Raw genomic sequence first — 20,439 nt, 5'->3', positions numbered from 1 at the left:
ACCATATTTTAAGTGGAATGCAGATTCTCTGCTGCGGGAATACTTTTGTTTTGACATACACATTGTTAAACCATATCTTACCTTAAAAACAAGCATCGAGAGTGCACTCAGCCATTAAAATAATTAACTTGAATTAAAATGCTCATTGTTTTAGCTCTGTGTGTGCGCTAACATACCAGAATAACAGTTTTTTGCAGCCTTAATCTCTTGCCGTTTTTGCAACAGTATTGCATTTTACTGTTACAATTTTTATGTAGATATTTAGTCGTGTACGTGGCACTAATAGGGATCATTTTGTGTTGAAGAAGAGTTATATGACCTTTTTAGATGAACGTTGCACAGAGCCTGAACTAGAAAGCCTGTCTTAATAAGACAAAGTTGTTAACTACTGTTGTGATACCGGTTATTTCCAAATGGGTTTTAGGTTTTGTCAAATCAGCCGGGAAAGCCTGGCTGTGTTGACTTTCATTTGTTATTAAACCCCTCAGGAATCCTGCTCAGCATTACAATAAACCAAAGCATACATACTTGGTTTTAGAACCAGTTTCTAGTAGTTCTTGAGTTAAAGGCCAAACTTAAACCCCATAGAGCACCAAAAATTAAACTTCACCGATATGAAGTGAATAAGAGTGCAAAAATTAAAGTGGTCTGGATACTTGAGTACCTAAGGCAACTGTAGACTATGAAAATTTATCATTGAGCAAACTATCATATTATAGTGAGGGATCATACCTCTGAAATCCCTGACTGATTGATGACAGCTACTTTTCTAATCAATCTAATGCATCTATATGTCGACATTTTATATGAGCTCCACTTCTCTTCTGTTTTAGATCATTATTCTGTGGAACAGCGAGAAACCGCCGCCCAGTCGGAGCAAATGGCCTCCTATGCCTGTCCCCCTCACTGTGACAGATGGCAGGAGGAAGGTGAGGGCCAGTGCCACTCACAACTCAAGCTGTAGCCTGCTGTGACGTCTGAGTGACAGAATGACAAACTGTCGCTTGCTCAGTCTGTTTATGCGTCTCTCACTCGCTGTCTATATCTGCTAATCGATCCGTGCAGCGTTTACTTTCTCAACCCTTCTTCCATGTGTGTCTTTTCAGACATTTTTCTTCCTCCCAAGGCAGAACCTATAGTGATTCACCCATCTCAGTCACTCAACATGATTTACTGTCTTTCATAATCTCTCAGAGCACAAGCCAGCCATCCCACGGGCTACAGCACCAGAGCTAAAACTAGTGACTTTGTTTTTCTCGCAGACCACCAGTCGGTTTCTACCTCATGTTGCCATAGAGACGGAAGCAGTGCTGAGTCTGGATGAGGATACGGTCCTACTGACAAGTGAGGTGTGTGGACATGTACAACACCCAATACATACAGCAGAAGCGCCCACATACTGTACATGAATAAATTAATATTTCTAAACAAAAATTATTTTTTTTAAAAAACTGAGTCTTCCTTTTCTGTACTTGCAGGTGAACTTTGCCTTCTTGGTGTGGCGGAGCTTCCCTGAGCGGATTGTAGGCTATCCTCCCAGAAGCCACTTCTGGGATCCCTTGAAGCGGGCTTGGGGCTACACCTCCAAATGGACCAACGACTACTCTATTGTCCTAACTGGAGCCGCCTTCTACCACAGGTGTATGAATGCAGGAGGAAAAAAAATAATGAATACTAATTTGTTTCATATTTTTTATAACTGAAAACTTTCTTTGTGGTTACTAGTCTTTTAATTAAAGGTTCAAAGGAAGAAAAAAGACACTTTAGTTGAATCACCCAGCAAAATCTTGGTTTGTCTCACATATCCGGTGGTAGAAAAAATAATTTGAATTTGCTATTACATAACCACAGGAAAACGTTTTATTGGAGTTGCAAGTTCTACATTAATTGGTCTGATCTTCAGTCGCCTTTATAGACATGTCTCTTTTATGTATACAGATGTGAGTAATCTTTCCAATCCATGCTGGGAAAAGTATGTGAAACTTTGTGCCGACAGTTTCTCCTACTTGGAGTCAAGTGCTTCAATTAAGGAGATGAGATTGGCTGTGTGGGTTGGTGTGTCCTCTACAAATAAGGCATATCAATGTTGCAAGGGAGGTTTGACTACAAAGGTTCATAACTGAGTTAAATGACTTAGAAACAATTAGGTGGCAGCCATAGTTAGAGCTAATCAAATTACCTAAATGATAAGAGAAGGTGCTTCAGTGCTTCTTTTCCTATTCCCTTTAGTATTAGCTCCACTGCAGCATCTTTTATAACAACCCATAATGCTGTTCATCGATTCTCTTAGCACTGCAGTTGTCTTTGAAAAGATCACACCAGGATGCAATCCTGAGAGGTCGGAGAAAAACTCAAGGGTAACAGCAAAACCATCATAGAAATCTTTGCAACATAACGAAATCTTTGTTCATATTTCCACTATATGAAAATAGATATTCAATAGAATGGCCTTAATTTAAGGACACAATGCTTTTCGAGAACAAAATAATACAGCAGATCCCAAGTTTACCAAACCTGAAGGTTGTGTGAGTAGATGAGACAAAACTTAAAGCATTTTGACAACAACATATGTTTAAAGGAAGGAAAACAACAAAATCTCATGGGAGCATGGTTTGGGGCTGTTTTGCTCCCTCTGGGATTGAGTGCCGTGCAATTGCTGAATTCAAACAATGAATTTAAGAACGTATCAATAATTTTTTTTGTAAATGAGATTGTCAGGGCAGGAGTCCATGACCTTAAAATGCAAGCTCATAGTATAGTCAGCAAAAGAATGGTTGAAAAAGTAGAAGATCATTGTTATGGAATTCTCAACTGAGAGGTTATGGCAAGACCTGAAGAGGGCTGTTCAGTCCATACATCCCAGAAATGTTAACAAACTGAGTCAGCTTTGTAGGAGGCAATGGTTAAAAATGAAGTTCTTACTGTTGTGTAAGCTCCATAAGCAGCTACAGGAAAACAGGAGCTCCTACAAATGGCTAAATTTAAGAGTTCGTTCAATTTCCCAGGGTGCACTGAGACTTTTTAATGTGTTTGATATATTCGTCTATAATAACTGCAACATTTGACAAACTAATACAGAGCAGACATTAAATTCTCAAAACAGACTGCTTCAAAGATTAAAAACTGAGAGCAAGGGAGAACTTGAACTCTAGCAGCTCCGAACATAATAGCACAAATATCAACATGATGAGCAATAAGGGACAATCAAACAGAAAGAAAAGGCATCAAGAATAATTATGTATTTGTGTGAGCGAGAGGGGAAAAAAAAGAAGGCAAGAGTGAATTACTCAGGGATTACTTCAAGCAGTTTGATTAATTCGAAAAGCACAAAGTTGATTATGTGCTATGGGAGAGGGATGGGAGTTCTTATACAATGAGAATGTAATTACACCACAGACAGGGTACTTTAAAAGGTGTTGAAACCTTGTGACATTTTGAGACAATGTGGTCATTATTGTCAGCAGACTTAATAAAAACACGTTTTTGTCGTGCTAATTTGAATCTCTAAAGCCTATAGACACATCAGCGCCAACTTTAATAACCCTTTTACTGCTTAAACAGAAAAATACCAATGAATAGTGAGCCTATAAAACACGACTCGCTCAGTGGGGGAATGGATAATTTAGTCTTCATCTAATTTTTACTGCATATCATATTAGTAAACTGATCTGACAGCGCTCCGAGACTCAACGGCAGCAACTTACATAGAGATAAATGTGGCCAATTTTGGTTGTGAAGCACAATTAAACCTTCTTTAAAAAATAGAGTGACAGTTGCTTAGTCTGAAAATATAATGATAAGTAAATTGATTGAACTATACTCCTAAAACTGATATTGAAGAACATATGCATTGCATCAGTGGAGTTTAGTCGGCTGGGCACCTTAAAGCTTAAATCTCACTCGGCGGAGAAATCAACTTGTCCTAGATACATATTATCAGCATACATCACACCATCTACTCTGTAGAGGTCACCGAGCCTGCTAACAGATGGTTGCTTGACCTCCAGTTAATCATGTTATGTTACATTTTTATTTTAAGTTAGATGAGGCCCTTGTCTAAAGAAATTTACAGTATGATGAGTGTAGGTATGAGAGGCTAAAACTATCATTAGAGCTACTGAAAGCGAGACAGGTAGAGCACATTGGCGGAGGAAGAAGTAGCAGCATATCTTTGTCAGATGGTTTTGTTTTTTTTAAACATATCTCTTTTATATAAAGCACCATTTCCTGCTGGCTTTAAGAATACAATGAATATTGTATGTTTATGTGACACTCTCAACTTCCCCACAGGTACTACCACTACCTGTTCACTCACTACCTGCCTCAGTCTCTGCGGACTCTGGTGGATCGCACCTCCAACTGTGAGGACATCCTTATGAACTTCCTGGTCTCTGCTGTGACTCACCAGCCGCCAATCAAAGTGGCTCAAAGGAAGCAGTACAAGGAGCTCCCCAGTCCACAGGTAGGTACCGAATTGTCTTTAAAGTAATAGTCTCTGGAGTCTCTTGGACAAGATTGGATGCTAAATAGCATGTGCCTGTTCTACTCCCAGGGTACGAAGAGCGTCCCTTGGGCCAACCCTGAACACTTCAACCAGAGGCAAGAGTGCGTCAACACCTTTGCGAACTGGTTTGGCTACATGCCCCTGGTGCATTCTCAGTTTCGCCTGGACCCCGTTCTCTTCAAAGATCAAGTGTCCGTCCTACGCAAGAAGTACAAAGACCTGGAGAGGGCCTAACATTTCTGGACAAAAAGACTAGAGAGCGTTGAAGTCATGTTTCGAGCCATTTTGGACAGACAACTATGGCTACTAAGTAACAGAAAGTTCAAGACATGTCTTTCATGCATGGGAAGTGGACAAAAAGGCACCGAGGTCCATTGGTGACATGGACAATCATCAAGAAAGACCCAAGGAGATCTGAACTATATAAAGATCTTAAGAGAAAGGAGTCTATAAAAAGTACTTCAAATGCTTCTTGAGTCTTGAGAAATTTGGGGCCTTAAAATAGTCCTTGCGATTGGCCCTGTCGCTGAGAAAGGACGATTAAAATAATCAAAAAAGGAACATTTGTGAACACTTCAAATGTCAGTGCTACTGCAGTGGCAACAAGGAGAGAATGACTATCTCATGCCAGGAGCACCCAAGGGACTGCTACCGGTGCCATGCACTCCAGCTGGCAACATCTGTTTCCATGTTACTGTTGCCAAGGAAACAGATCATTTCACATTAAAATGCTAACTGTAAGACCAATAAAGTGATTTATAAATGCAAACTCTGGACTCGTGCTGCAGAATGTTCACATATTTTGTCCCATAATTGCCAAACACATAGTGTGTGGCCACATTTCCAGCAGAGGCGAAGTTCATCTTGTAATTTAAGGTACAAGCAACAAAGATAAGCAATCAGGGAGGCTGCTGTAGCATGTCTGTCTTTCATCCTGTTATGCTACAAACGTATAAAAAGAATCATGTAGTTCTGGTTACACTGCTGAAGATCACACTGTCAAGCAGTTTCTTGAAAAACACATTGAGGAACTAATCATTATGAATACTATCTTTAAATGAATAAGCGGAATCTGTAGGAAAACAGCCAAAATCTTTGTTCCAGTGGATTTATCATTTGTAGTCCAAGTTGGCATTTATTTTGAATATATGCAGATAAATGTTTGTCATGCAGAGCAAAAGACAGACTCTAATTGCTGGATGGTGATGCCAAACCTAGTAAAACTCGGTGAACTTAGGCAAGTAAATGTGTTTGAGGCAACCTGAAAGTGGGGAAGAAAGGTGAGTTAAGTAACTCTGAACGTGGGATGGTTGTTGGTGCCAGACGGGTTGGTCTGAGAACTCCAGAAACTGATGGTTTACTAGGATTTTCCCATACAACCATCTTTAGAGTTTAAAAAGAATGGAGAGCGGCAGGTCAGTGTGTGAAAATACCCTATTGATGTCAGAGGTCAGAGGAGAATGTACAGACTGCTTTGAGCTGCTAGAAAGCCAACTCAGCCGCTCTCTACAACCAAGATATCGAGAAGAGCTTCTCTGAATGCACAACACATCAAACCTTGACGCAGATTGGCTACAGCAGCCGAAGACAACACGTGGTGCTACTCTTGTCAACTAAGAACTAAGTTTATGAGGGTCTCGATATATAAATGCAATCCATTATTATTATTATTATCATTATAGTTCACACGAGCTTACCAGACTGAAAAAAGCATGATCCATCCTGCCTTGCATCAACAGTTCAGGCCGATGCTGCTGGTGTTAGTCCAATGTTGTTGGAGATATTTTCTTGGCAAACTCCAACTGAGCATCAATTAAACATGGCAGTCCATCTGGATATTGCTGCTGTCCATGTCCATCCACAAAGCTCAAATAATCTCAAAAGGCTTCTTTTACATGACAGTGACCTCACTGTACTCAAATAGCCTCTACAGTCACCAGAGCATCTTTGTGATGAGGTGGAACGGGGGATTCAGATCATGAATGGGCCAAAATCTGAGGAATGTTTCCAGCCCATTATTAAATCTATGCCATGAAGAATAAGGGCAGTTTTGAAGGCCAAAGGGGGTCAAGCAAAATTTGCTGTCTGATGGATACACAATTCCACTACAAAGGAAAAGCAAAATTAAATATAGAAAACCCATTTGGGACAGGATGAGTTTCCTTAAAAAATAAATTACTAAAGAGTATTATACTAAGCACAATCAGAGGAATAGAAAGTGTGGTTCGATAGCATCCGACATGACAGGGAGGACTGACAGGGCTCTTTGTTGTAATGTAGGCAAACTACACAAAGGAGCTGCTGCTGTGTAAAGAAAGATGAATACAGAAGGTGTGCATCATTACAAGTAGGTGGATGTACTTTGATGTACTTATATATCATCTCAATTGTGAGGGAGATCATGCATTCCTACATCCACCCTCAGGGTTGAGACTGACACTATGGAGCTAATACTTCAGTCTGAGTGGGCCCGTCCTGGATTTAGAAGCAGGACTTTAAAATATATATTTAGACATTATGTTTCAAAAAAAGAAGTTTATTAAAAAACAAATACCCAGTACACCAACCATTTGTAGTACAGTTTACAAAAATAAATTCACAGGTAAGCAAGTCTCAACACCCTCAGGGCAAACAGGTGTGATGTGTAGCACTCAGGAAGCTAATCTCATTAAGCACATGCACACACTTATGTACAAAGCACCTGAGATACATAGCTGCCAAAGGGCCAATTGGAATTCTGAACCCACAGTGTTTTACAACTGACAGAGCACAAATATGGGCAATTGTTCCTATTGTAAACAAACATATCAGATCAGCTTCTGTGCTTTGTGGAAGAATTACCTGCAATGAATTCAAGTCTGTCTGGTGTCAAGTCAGCACCTGGAGGCAGAACACCATGAATAGGCAGTTTAGGCTTCTTTCTCTTCTGTGCTTTTTGTTACCTGAGGCGATCCAGGTTCCAACTTATTATTTCATCAGTTTGAACAAAAATCTATAACTTATTTAAGTAGTTACAAAACAGTTGCAGAGCACTTTCCAAATGAAAATTGGGTTATCAGCTGCCTCATACAAAAGAAGAGAATGACTGTTAGAGTGTGTGTCAGCTTATCCTGTTTTTGGCTTTGAGTCGATACCTTATTCCTGCCTTGTTTATGATTTCCCCCTTATCGGCTCCAATACAACAAACAACACGGGCTCTTAGATGAAAAGGTGCAAGTAAATTATGAGTTTCAGTGATGAAGTGCCAGCTCAGAGTAGGCGGAAGGTCCCATAAATCCTACAGAAGTTCCCTTATTTCACCTGGTCTTTGCCGTCTTAAAGTTCGTTCACCCGCAGAGGAGTGCAGAGCTAAGAAACAAGCGCGCAAGTCTCATTCAGAGCCATCATTTCCTAAGTGTCAGCATAGCATTGACGTCCCACAGAAGGTTCCTCATCTGGTCCATCAGAACCTTCATCTCCTGGTTTTTCTGACGCACTTTCTGTATAACAACAAGACATTTGTTAAACTCTGCAGAACACGTGGACTTTAACCATTGCCTGTTACATCCTTATACATATAAGCAATCTGGGCAGGAAATAGCTAATCACATATTAACAAGTGATGCTGACACTGCCTCACACCTGGAGGAAAAATACTTTTCTACTGGTGCTGATGCTAAAGCCAACAGTCCTCTCAGCCTCAGGCAGAATTTTCCAGTGTTTTGCCACTGGCTCCCTGAAGGCATTTTTGTAACCAAACTGAAATATTAGCTCTAACAAAAAACAACACCCTAATTCAGAATGAGTAAATAATGCAGAGTTTTTTCAGTTAAAATCCAGGCGCTACTTTAGCCTGTGTCAGCACTGCCACCTAGAGGAATTTGAAAGGGACTTTATTCTGCTCATTTCAGCATAGCTGAGTAACACTGTCCCCAATTATTAAAATGTATAATAAACTGTGGAACACCAAACAATATATGAGAAATTAATGTATTCATATGTTGAATCCATTTCAAGAAAAGCTGCAGCAATAAGTCAATTAATGAACTAGCTTACTGGCATAACGTTTGTCGCCAACCCTTTTTCTTTCTTAGTAGCTAATGATGTTTTCTGCACGTTTAGGATTTCATGTTTTGTGTCATAAAGTGACGGTAATAGATTTCCTGGCTGTTGGTCAGAGAAAACAAGGCACTAAAAGATGTTCCTTTTAGCAGTGGGAAGTTATCAATTTCAAGACCAATTATTATTAATTATTACAGAATTATTTGCAAATCTCACAAACCCATAACAATTCTCAAATGTTTAAACTGGGAAAATGCCCCATTTAAAAACAAAAGGTAACACTGACTTCGCTGGCACCAACACGTACGTTTTCAACAAGTCTCTAAATCCTGGACTTAAATTCTGTGTGTACTGCTTTTTTATTTATTTTAACTTAACCCCCCCACCCCCGCCCCAAACAAAAAGGCCCCGTCACTGCTGATCGTTACCCGAGGCGACAAGAACATTACAGAAACCCACCTCTAGGACCTCGTTTCTTTCCTGGATGACAGCAGGACTGCAGGGCTCCACTCTGACAGAAACCAGCTCCTCTCCAGTGTACGGCACAAGCTGAACACACAGCCGAGGTAAATCAGGATTAAAATTGCATTTTTTTCATTATCAAATCAGACATAAAGAAAGAACATAGTTCTACAGTAGTTATATAATAGTAATTGAAAAATTTTTTTTTTTTTTTTTTGGGGGGGGGGGGGGGGTTGTTATTGCACTATTCAGATACAAAAAGTAGATAGTCCCTATTTTCAGCAGGTCTTCTCTAACCTCAGCTGGTCCCTCCTTCAGGTCAGAGGTCATTTCCACACAGCGTTCATACAGCAGTCTGAGTTTTTTGAAGAGCAGAGTGAGCTGCCGAAGGTGTTCCTGGAGCTTCCCAAAGCGGTCCTGATACGTTGCCTGGCTCTGAGTCACCCCATTAGGAAGCTGAATCAAAAACAGACAATATATAACATGAATTCATTTGGAGCAATTACGTAAATGACTGCATGTACATTGGACATGTAGACAATCATTTTTCAAAACCAAGTAATAGCAATGGCAACACAAAACCATAGTGTTCCTCTTCTCTGAGCTGCACAGGTTAAAAAAAAGGGGGGGGTTGCCTTAATAGGCAAGAACAAGCTTTAGAAGTCAGCACTACACTGAAAAACACAGAAGCGCATTTGGTAACACGGATCAAATTGAGATGGGAGGATGGGTACGAGGGATGCTGACAGACAAGCCGAGCAGATATGCCAGAAAAGAAGACGGGCCAAATTGAGACTGACAGGGAACAGTGGAACCACTTTAGCCACATAAATACCACCCACTCAGTTAACAGCCACACATACACCAGAGCTGGTGGTGCAATTTGCTGCACTTAAGCTAAAGAAATAATGCTAACATAACAATAACTGCAATTTTCGGTAGCAGTAAAATATAAGTAACCGTCCGTGCTGCCCATCTAAAAATGCAGACTGGTGACTCAGCAGGTAATTATTGAACTAATCAGTCAGTAAACCTGCAGTCATTTGAATTTTCTGTTAAAATGCCAAATGTACAAAGGTTCCAAGTAAGGGCTCACCAGTACTGTAAGCACCCAAATGTGAGAGGCGCTGTTGTCTGAGAAGGGTGGATTTTAATTGGCTGATGCCCGGATTACACACCTACAGACGAGGGCACGGACACCTCTGGAGATTATGGCCAAAAGCTTGATCTTATAATAGTTTTACATAGTGTACATTAAGTCCACTAGGGGGAGGTCAAATTGGTGCCCTGATAGTGTCAGTGAGGTCACCAAATTGGCATTCACAGAGCCTTGTGTTCACACTCCAATGACCCACTTTTTATTTTAATTGTTGCCAAATAGCCAGTTAGTTGGAGCAGTTGTTGTTTTTCTTTTTTTCTTTTTTAAATCTAAGACATTGTTTTTTCTCTCCTATTAGACAATAAATAAACTTAAATAAACGTAATCCTTAATTTAAAAAACAAAACAAATGTTATTTATAAATGGTATGAGGAACCTGAAGCTGCACTTGATTGAGTTCTCAAAAGTTGTTCAGATTAAATAAATATTAAAAACTATAGTTACAGTTGTAGTTTTGGACCTTAAGTCAATATGAGAACTTAACAGGCAGGAGTGCAGAGGTGAGAGCTGGGACAAAGGCTGGTAAAAGGAGACAGCTGGCTGGTATGACAGAGAGAAAGAGACCAGGTGGGAAGAAAGCCACGCCTGAGAAATTATAGATATACTCAAATGTGGAAGTGAAGAGTGTGTCATACAGGATTGAAGCTGGAAATCAAATAGGTGATGTTGAATTTGTTCACTACACATTGGATGTCAGTTAGAAGAAAAGAAACAGAGTAGTTTGGACAGAGTAAGACTGTAAGCACAGTTAGAGTGTAAGAGACTGGCGATAGGAGCAGGCAATAGACATATGGGTGATGGAAATAGATTTGATAAGGAGGTATCATATTTCAAGAAGACGGAAGAACACAGGGTGACATATAAGAAATGAGGAAGATGCATACAGGCGGACTACATTTAACCAGAAGGTGCAACCTGAAAGAGACGCGAGACTGCAAGGTTAAGATTAAGAGATTCATTAGGAATGTCATCAGAGGGATGGCTCAGATTGAGTGCTAGAGAGGGAAGACTAAGATGGCTGGAACATGCGCAGATAGGAATAATGGATATACTCGACAAAGATTGCTGAAAATGGAGCTGCTAGGCCAGAGGAAATGAGGAAAAAACGGAGAAGATTCGTGAATGTAGTGAAGGGGACATGAAGATGGTTAGTGTGACAGAAGAGGATGTCAGAGACAGAGATGGAGGCTGTAGTAACCCCTCACAAGAGCAGCTGAACTGAGAAGATGAATGAGAAACTAACAGTAAGAAATATTACTCTGCTAATGATACACCCATACACAAAGCTGAATATGTGAGTGGGCAAGATTATAGGTAAGTGTGTTATACTCACATTGCATATATATACGCGACAATATCGTTATTTTGATATCAAGTCCCAGACACTAACAACAAGAAAACAGTTCCTGCTGCCAAGCATGAGCCTCGTGTCCCTTACCTGTGTGGCTCGTGTAATCTGGAAGATCTCCATAGTGCGTGTGACAATATCTTGTACAGTCTCCTGTCCGATCCTGCAGAGGAACACCGGGGAGATCTCCCTAAGGGCTCCCTGAGGAGGCATGGGCTGCTGACCTGCACCTGGGGCAGCACCGGGGGGCAGATGAGGAGGCTGCTGCTGCTGCTGCTGCGAGGGCATCCCTGCCATCCCTGGCTTCTGAGGTAAAGAAGCTGCCATATCCACACAAATCTGCGGGGTACGATGGTACAAGACAAAGGTGATGTTCTATTAGCGTAAATATACGTTTTCTCAACACAGCAAGGATATATGCTCAAATTTAAGCTTATTAGAGAAACTACAGACGTTTCGAGATCATATTTAAGAAAGCAGGAAACTCCTTAAAATGTACTCTCAATGGAGACGAGGGAGGGAAACTTAACTTACTGGCTAAACATGCTAGCTCAAGCAAATTAAGCTAACTAGTTAGCCACGGGCTGTGCAAAAAGCTACTTACCCAAGTTCAAACCGTCTTTTGGCTGAATGTTGTACAGATATTTCCCAGATGATGCAGCCTTTGCGAAAAAGGGCCTAGTTATTTATTATTTTAAATAAAGCATGATCACTGGCACCCTTCCATTGATTTTTTTCAGAAAGCGCAGCACGTTAATGCGTCACTTCCGGGCAAAAAATGGGATGAATTTTCCCACCGCTAGATGGCGACAGTAGACGCGGATATACCTGAAGGTACTGTAAACATCAGCTGTAAAAGAACAAAATAATTTTAGCTATATACTATATATACTATAGTGTAAAAATATACATTTGTCTTTCATTCGCACTATTAAATATAAAACTGTAAAAAAACATAGAGAGAAAAACACATTAAAAGTCATCACTTTTCATCAAATGCCACTAATTTCATCATAGAAAATGTTAGTGTTGGATTGACATTACTCAAGCATGATATTAAAATTAATTCAATTTAATTCTAAAGCACACATTACACGCATATATTGCATGTAAAATGTAACAAGACCTTACACTGGATGTATGTAAAAGGGAAAATTTAAGTATGCAGTAAATACAATTGCTCATTCAAAAACAGCAATAATGTAATTTCAATATTATATGATAGCCATCTAGTTATTTATTAGAAAGACAGCTATAAAATGATCATCTATTTATGATAGGGCATATGCAAAGTCTTATTGAACGTGTGTGGTCATATTGATTTAAATGTCCTAAGTATATTACTGTTTTATAGCCGCAAAGAGTCAGCGTGTTAGTAAAGAAGTTTAAACTTCATCCTACTCCTTTTCAAGCATGTAAATTATGTGGTATATACAGATAGTCATTAATTTTTTTCCCTATTAGTTTTTTTCTTCTGTTTGCAATGTTTTTTTGTTTTTTAAAGTATATTTACAGTAAAAAAAACCAAAAACAGTCAATCAATGTCTTAATCAAACTAGTCTTTTTTTAATATAATGGAAACTGAAGTCAGTAAATCAAATTGGTGGTTTACAAATTTTCACTCACACTTAAGGTGTGTCAATGATGGTTTCAAGTATTTATTTATTTTTGAATAGATATATCTACAAGGATTTTATAACTTAAGGAAATAGATAAGTCTTAGTGGCCTGGGATCAGTCTTCCACGGCCCCCGCTCTGGCCGCCGCCCGGCACACAATGCACCCAACCCCTACAGCGCCTCCTGTGGGTGGTGGGCCTGCAGAGGGATGGGCCCATTTCCCTTTTTTTGAGCTGTCCCCAGCTGGGCACCATGGACTAAGGCCCGGCCACCAGACGCTCGCTCTCAGGTACCCTCCTTGGGCCTGCCTCCAAGGCAGGGTCTTGGAGGGTACCTTTTAATATCATGCTTGAGTAATGTCAATCCAACACTAACATTTTCTATGATGAAATTAGTGGCATTTGATGAAAAGTGATGACTTTTAATGTGTTTTTCTCTCTATGTTTTTTTACAGTTTTATATTGGAGGGTACCTCCAAGACCCTATCCCGGGCAGGGTGAACTGTTCCCTTGATGTTCTACTCATAGGCGTCTTCTGTATCTTTCTTTGTCTGGTCCTTCACCCAGGACCCAGCTCTCAATTTACCAGTCGATCTGCATCCCTACCCTCACCTATGGTCATGAGCTGTGGGTAGTTCCTCCGAAGAGTGGCTGGCCTCTCCCCTAGAGATAGGGTGAGAAGTTCCTTCACATCGAAAGGAGCCAGTTGAGGTGTTCTGGGCATCAGAATCAGAATACTTTATTAATCTCGAAGGAAATTAGGGAAGGATTAGAATCTGATAAGGATGCCCCCTGGGCTCCAAAGGGGTGAGGTATTCCAGGCATCTCCCACTGGGAGGAGGCCCCGGGGCACACCCAAGACATGCTGGAGAGATTATATCTCTCGGCTGTCCTGGGAACGCCTTGGTGTTCCCCCGGACAAGCTGGAGGAGGTGGCTAGGAAGATGGAGGTTTGGGCTTCTCTGCTTATGCTGATGGATGGATGGATGGAAGTCAGACTTTTAAGCAGTAGACCTATTTTGTTTGACTTAAGGTGAAATGAATTACACTTGTTTGCTTTGCTGTCAAGTAAGACCAATAAAACTGAGGAAAGGACTGGATTTGTCAGTCACATGTGGACCTACTTTCTTTATTTGATGAGTCTGTTGCGTGACTTTATCCATGGTTTATATAGGATCAAAGGTCGCAGTCAACCTAGCACAACAACAGCAAATTCAAGGAAGTACAGCTTCCTTCAAGGACTTGGTTTAGACTTTATTCCCTCTGAACAAACATGAGTAAAATGGCCTGATATAGGGAGCAACATTTGAGAGAATTAAACGGAAAAGGAGCTCAGATTAAAAAAAAGACGTAGTTTATATATTTATATTTTTTACTAAAATTGACTGATAATAGATCCAATTAACAACGCAAATACAGAAAAAACAATTCCTTCTACTTTGCAACTTTATTTTGCCTGTATGTTTCTCTTTGTTTTGACATCACGTCACCATTTCCATCTGTGCTTGATGTACCGTTTCAACTTGAACTTTATGTTTGTTCTTAAGGAAATGCAATTTGCATGGAGATCTTAAACACGCAAGGCAGAGATAAGGTACACGCAAGGTACTGATAAAAATGAATGTTAAATGCATTTTAACGCACAGTGGGCTCAAAAAGCAAGACCCCTTGTTTAAATACTTCTTTTTTAGCATCAGTTTTGGAATTTATTACATGCATTGTTCAAAGTGATGGCTTCAGCTGAGTCATTTAAATAAAAGACAGAATCTTTGAATAATATAGACATATTATTATACACACGTCTGTGGCTCTTTTGCTTTAAGAATATCAGATATAGTTGAGTTGGGAAGTCTGTGCACAACTTGATAACTCATTTAATTCAGTTTAGTGTTATTTATATAGCGCCAAAACACAACAACAGTTGCCTCAAGGCGCTTAACCCATGTTATCACGGCTTAATCAGACAATTTTGGAAAAGATCTTTGTAAGGCCAAGTAGTCCTTGACAATCAGCACCCTTGGACATTCTTGGTCTTAAAGTAGTTCTTCATCTTGGCACCATTTAATCGTGCTCCTCAAAGATGGGTGGTGCTTGTTTATGAGGAATTACGTGTCATATTTTCCAGTCAAGAGTACAATTCAAGCTTGTAGAAATAACCTTTTCCCCAATAACCTCAGAGTTTTAACACTTCTGCAATCACTAAAGCAATCAAAGTTTTGATTGGCCGAGCCTTATGAACAAAGATTATTTTCCTCTGAGTCACTCATGTCTGCCTGAGTATCATTTTAACCCCTTGAACAATTGAAAGGATGGGAAAGGAAATTTCCTATAATTTACACAATCCAGTTTACGCAAAGTAGTTTTTTAAAGCTACATTAGCTGTTTAGCTCTATAGTGTTTCCAGTCATTCGGATTAAGACATTTTACATGTTCATATTCATAACAGATTATATTTTGGACCATGTTTCTTAAAATGTGGAAATAGAACTTTAACTTTTGTCTGTGTATCTTCACAGTCATACAGCTCATGGAAAAAATTGCTCCCTTTTTTTCTCAATAGCTTCTAGAACCACCTTTAGCAGGAGTGAAATAATTGCTTTCTGTATGACCTTATTAGTTTCTCACATTGTTGTGAAGGGATTTTGGCCTATTTTTCTCTACCGTATTACCGTATCTCTATCGATTGGTGTTTGCAGACATTCATATATACACAGCTCTCTTAAGGTCCTGTAACAGCAATTCAGTTTGCACTTTGACTGGTCCATTGCAAACTTCCGATGCTACGTTGTATCTGTAGCCACTGTGCCGATGAACTATTCTATAAGAAGTATTTGGTGCTAAAATTCATAAGGAAAATGTGTACTACACTAATAAAATCCCACTATATTCTACATGGAAACATGTAAGAGTGTCACTTGCGACGTTTGTGTTATATTGTGTCCTGGGACATTTGGTTATCGGAATTTTCCTGTACCAGGAAATATGCAGTGCTGTGATAAACCAGCTGATAACGTGCTACAAAAGGCTACTTGTGATCTCATACCTACCACAATCATTTGTTACAGGAACAAGTTTGCTTCCTCTCTATTGTTGTAATAATACGGTGGTAGGAGAGAAATGAAGTTATGTGTGTTGTTATTTAAAATGTTTTGTAGTTTTAGGTTTGCATTTGACTTCCCCCACATTACAGGATACATATGCTTTCGTTAATCAACTATAAAACACCCAGTATGCACCTGTTACATACTCACATATTAAATATTTGCGCAATGGGTTGCAGCTGTGGACTATCAGTCTTAAAATTTAAAGGGACAATACACCTCAAATGCAAATGACAGATTTTTCCACTTGGACTATAGTGCCATGTGTTTGGCTTGTTTTGGTGTGTATAGCCATGTGTCGGGACATTAAAATAGAAATAGAATTAAAATAGACTTGAAATCCTCAGCACCAGTGTCTGTTTTTCCAAAAAGTATGACCTGGCTATTTAAAAACAACAAGAACATATTTCTGCAGATAGAGTCACGTATCTACCTGTGAGAAGAACCTGATACATGTTAATATGTGACAGGATGCAAACGATTATGGTACCCTTTCCTCTCAGCATTCAACCTTGTGCATCTAATTCTTGTTTTTTTTTTAAGTAATTAAAACTGTATTCTGTTGCAATGATTCCACCCTTGAAAAAGAACTATTCGAAGAAATAATTAAAATCACCATGTCATATATGCCAATGAAGAAAGTATGTAAACTTCAGACCATAGCTGAACGTTGTTTTTGCAATGGAAAATGAGTACAAAAACAAGTACAACAGAAAAGCAACAGTACTTCTCTTTCTTTCACAATGGTTCGGTCACATTCGATTTATTTTGGAAGTTGATAGGGTTCCTCAAATATTTGTAAAACCTTATATCAGAAATTAAATATCACAGGTTCACATTCCTTTCTGTTTGTATCAGTTATTCCAAGAGTTCAACAAGACAAGGTGAAATCAAATGTGAATAATTTACCATTTTAAAAAAATCAATACAAAATGTGAAGGTTTGTAAAGTAGAAATCTTGTGTTATCAAAATAACTACAGAGGGCTGGTTAGCTTTCTATTTTCATTTTCCTTTGAATGACCTTGTTGCGTCACAGTTTTTCTCTGTTGACTTACCCTCGGGTTTATTCCTGCCTTATCTGACCTTGCCTGAAAGTTAAATATAAAGAGGAGACAGATTTCATAAAAATGTAAGACCAAGGTTGTAAATCTAGAAATTTAATATAAATAAAAAGAGATGAGAACTGAGAACTGTGTTGTTAGTTAGAATACTTCCGAACATGCAAGGTCAAATTCAATAAAACCAGCTGTTATTTTAAGAAGTGTCAAAAAGCGTCTCTAGCAAGTCTCAAGATGTCCTTTTCCTTCTAACTTCACACAAGTCCTCATGTGATCCATCCATAGTAATATAAAACAAATACAACTGCTACATAAAAAACAGACCTTTTTGTACCATAACTACTCTAAGCCCAGCAAATTTTGTGATAAAGGTTTATTCTTTCATGAAAAAAAATATTTTACACAGTGAGTATAGCCAAAACTGTACCCAAAACACCCGACCTATTAGCATAACCTTTCACAAGATACATAAACACATGGTAACATAATATCTCCTGTAATATGACACTACTGAGAAAGTGGGGGTCAGAACAATGTGTTTCCGCATCCTCCAGCATAATTTCAGCAGGTTCAGAGTTGTATCAAGAAGCAGTCACCATGTTATAAAAAAACCCCAAAAACAAATATTAACCTTAGCTTTAGGAGAAGCATATGATCTACTTTTAACAAAGTGCAGTGGAAGCAGTTTTCCCTCACACTGTTACTCTTTTTTACACATGAAACACATTTAATTTCCTGTCATATAGGGCATTATGAAAGTGCACCAGAGTATATAACAGGGCACTTTTTTTTCTGTTATCAGCATCAGTACTACTGGGAGTTGTCAGGTATAAAAGGTGAGCCAGAAAGGTGTGAGCAGCCATAAAGTACAAAGACAATTTACCAAGAAGACCAAGATGAAGATAACCGGGACAGTTCTCCTATGTGTCTGTTTGACCTTTATGTTGTTGGGCATAGAGGTAAGAGGCATTTTCACTTAATTTACCAAAGTTGCATTTATTTAAAAAAGAAAAAAAGAAGCAAGTTCAGGTCACCATGCTTTTACTAATGGCAAGCAACACAATCATTTGTTTTTCTAGCTTAAGTGTAGTTGGATTCAAATCAGAGGTAAATTCAATCAAAAGTCAATGCAAATGCAGGGAAAGAGAAGAAAAAAAAACAAAACCTTTTGACTGTATTTAATTTTGTACATGTTTGAGGATGTAGAATTGAATCACCTCATCATTCTCAGTACATGGGCACTGTAAGTGTAAACAGTGACATTTTCTTAGATTGTGATTTGAAATTATTATTGAAATTAGTGTGAATCAGTGCATCAGTGAACAAGAACTCCTTCATTTCTAGGATTCTGTGAAACTGAATATATCCATACTTTACTTACTTTATTTTGTTCTCAATAATACTTTCTTCTTCTGCGTCAGCATTCAAATTTAAGTAAACTAAGTATGACTTATCAGATGTTACATAAAGCATAGGTCTGAACTACAAGTGGGCAGAACAAAGAAGCAGGTTTAGGCCATCAGAGTACATGACAATCAGGCCCTGCAGCCCTGCCTATCACAGCGGTATGCAAAGTGCAGTTAATGCTTTCATGCTTTGCGTACTGTTGAAGCAATGTGTACGGAACTTTTGCATGCTTGTGCCTACAGAGGATTTTCCACTGAAACAGAGACACATCTGTAAGCTTTTATTCCACGAAGTTTGACACAGAGTGGAAATGCAGACAGAAGAACATGGAAATTGAATTTAGAGTAGTGATAAGAATTACAAATAAATGGTAAATGGCCTGTATTTGTATCGCGCTTTACTAATCCCTAAGGACCCCAAAGCGCTTTACACATCCAGTCATCCACCCATTCACACACACATTCACACACTGGTGATGGCAAGCTACATTGTAGCCACAGCCACCCTGGGGCGCACTGACAGAGGCGAATAAGTACATGATATCAATATCAAATCAGTTTATCAACATATATGATATATTAGAATGCCTCATGTTATCTCGTTTGTCATTTTTTAAATTAGATCTGCTTTACAGTAGAAATTTGTTCCACATGAATTGCTGACATTGACGTCTGTAATTTATTTAAAATAGCTAAAACACTGTTGCTGGATAGATATGAGCATATGGCTCTGCAACAGTCTACATGAATATTTAGATATATCTTTTACACCGTGAACTTTTATTTTCTCTTACAGGGCCAAGGCGCCTCAGATGTCACAACTCCAGCAGTGACCAATAACAGCACTACGAGTAATAACACTCAGCCTGCAGCGACCACACCTCAATGGAACTCCACTGCTTCTTACACGACAAACACCACCCATGCCCAAACTCCTAAAACCACAAGACTACCATCTGACACCACCTCCCACTCTACAGATAATGTCACTTCATCACAGGGGTCCTCAGTGTCCCCTGGGGCTACTCAAAAACCTGGAACCACAGCATCCACCGCACAGAATTCCACAGGGACTACCAGTAATAATATTACCACAATCTCATCTACAACGACAAAAGGAGGATCTGCTCCTTTGTTTGGGTTCTGCAGTCAGCTGCTGGTGTTTGCTGTCACTATTCTTATCTGCTGTGCTTTGGAATGAATGTATGAAAGTATAGAATCTGCATTTAAATCCTTAAATGCTGTGGAAACATATTACATTATTATTACAGCCTCGCATTAAATGGCTGCTTCTTTAAGGCTGTGATGTGCTCTGTTTGCACTGAGTCTTTCTCTGCCTTTACACAAATATCCATAAGTTATGTATGACACTGCGCTTCAAATGTTAATGCTATGTTTCATTCATAAATACTAAAAGGGAATAAAGGAAACCAATGTTTTTTGGCAAATAAAGTAAAATGGTGATATTTTGCGGTGGCTGAAGAGTTAATTGTACTGAACACTTCAGCCAACCTCGGGTTTGTCTTAGCTGAAGGAAACGGCAGTGGTGCACCAACAGCACCATTTGCATGTTGGTTTAACACTAAAAAAGCTAGGCAACATCACATTTGAATTCATGCTGTTTGTACAGTACCATCTTTAGTGTTTTGTTTCTCTCATGCCAACATGTATTTATGCATCTTATTATACGTATATTATTATATTATTTGGGGAAAAATTTAACTACTTCAACTAGAAACTAT

At 39.1% G+C, this 20,439-nt stretch overlaps 2 protein-coding genes and 1 long non-coding RNA gene across 5 annotated transcripts in view; 2 read left to right on the top strand and 1 right to left on the bottom strand.

Moving 5' to 3' along the window:
* Positions 1-5,273, top strand: part of ext1c (exostoses (multiple) 1c) — an 85,889-nt gene extending 80,616 nt beyond the window's left edge. For all 3 annotated transcript variants that reach the window (XM_085149467.1, XM_085149469.1, XM_085149470.1), the window contains exons 8-12: positions 834-929; positions 1,263-1,349; positions 1,479-1,639; positions 4,291-4,462; positions 4,553-5,273. In XM_085149467.1, the coding sequence (XP_085005593.1) occupies positions 834-929; positions 1,263-1,349; positions 1,479-1,639; positions 4,291-4,462; positions 4,553-4,738 (702 nt within the window). In that variant the 3' untranslated portion in view covers positions 4,739-5,273. The remainder of the gene's footprint in view (positions 1-833; positions 930-1,262; positions 1,350-1,478; positions 1,640-4,290; positions 4,463-4,552) is intronic.
* LOC146492985 (mediator of RNA polymerase II transcription subunit 30) lies at positions 1,435-12,295 on the bottom strand. The gene is made up of 5 exons (XM_085149478.1): positions 12,119-12,295; positions 11,605-11,853; positions 9,305-9,463; positions 9,005-9,094; positions 1,435-7,983 (listed from the first exon to the last, which is right to left on the bottom strand). Exons 2-5 carry the CDS (start codon positions 11,839-11,841, stop codon positions 7,888-7,890), a joined length of 582 nt encoding a protein of 193 aa, XP_085005604.1. The 5' UTR covers positions 11,842-11,853; positions 12,119-12,295; the 3' UTR covers positions 1,435-7,887.
* A 1,322-nt stretch (positions 12,296-13,617) lies between these two features.
* Positions 13,618-20,149, top strand: LOC146492984 (uncharacterized). The gene is made up of 2 exons (XR_014871754.1): positions 13,618-18,250; positions 19,494-20,149. It is a non-coding gene; the product is annotated as an uncharacterized LOC146492984 (long non-coding RNA).
* The last annotated feature ends 290 nt before the right edge of the window (positions 20,150-20,439 follow it).

The sequence above is a fragment of the Neolamprologus multifasciatus genome, chromosome 22 (genome assembly GCF_963576455.1).
Source record: "Neolamprologus multifasciatus chromosome 22, fNeoMul1.2, whole genome shotgun sequence".
Lineage (NCBI taxonomy): Eukaryota > Metazoa > Chordata > Actinopteri > Cichliformes > Cichlidae > Neolamprologus > Neolamprologus multifasciatus.
Note: the sequence above shows the minus strand (reverse complement) of the source record. Positions and strands in the feature narration are given on the sequence as shown.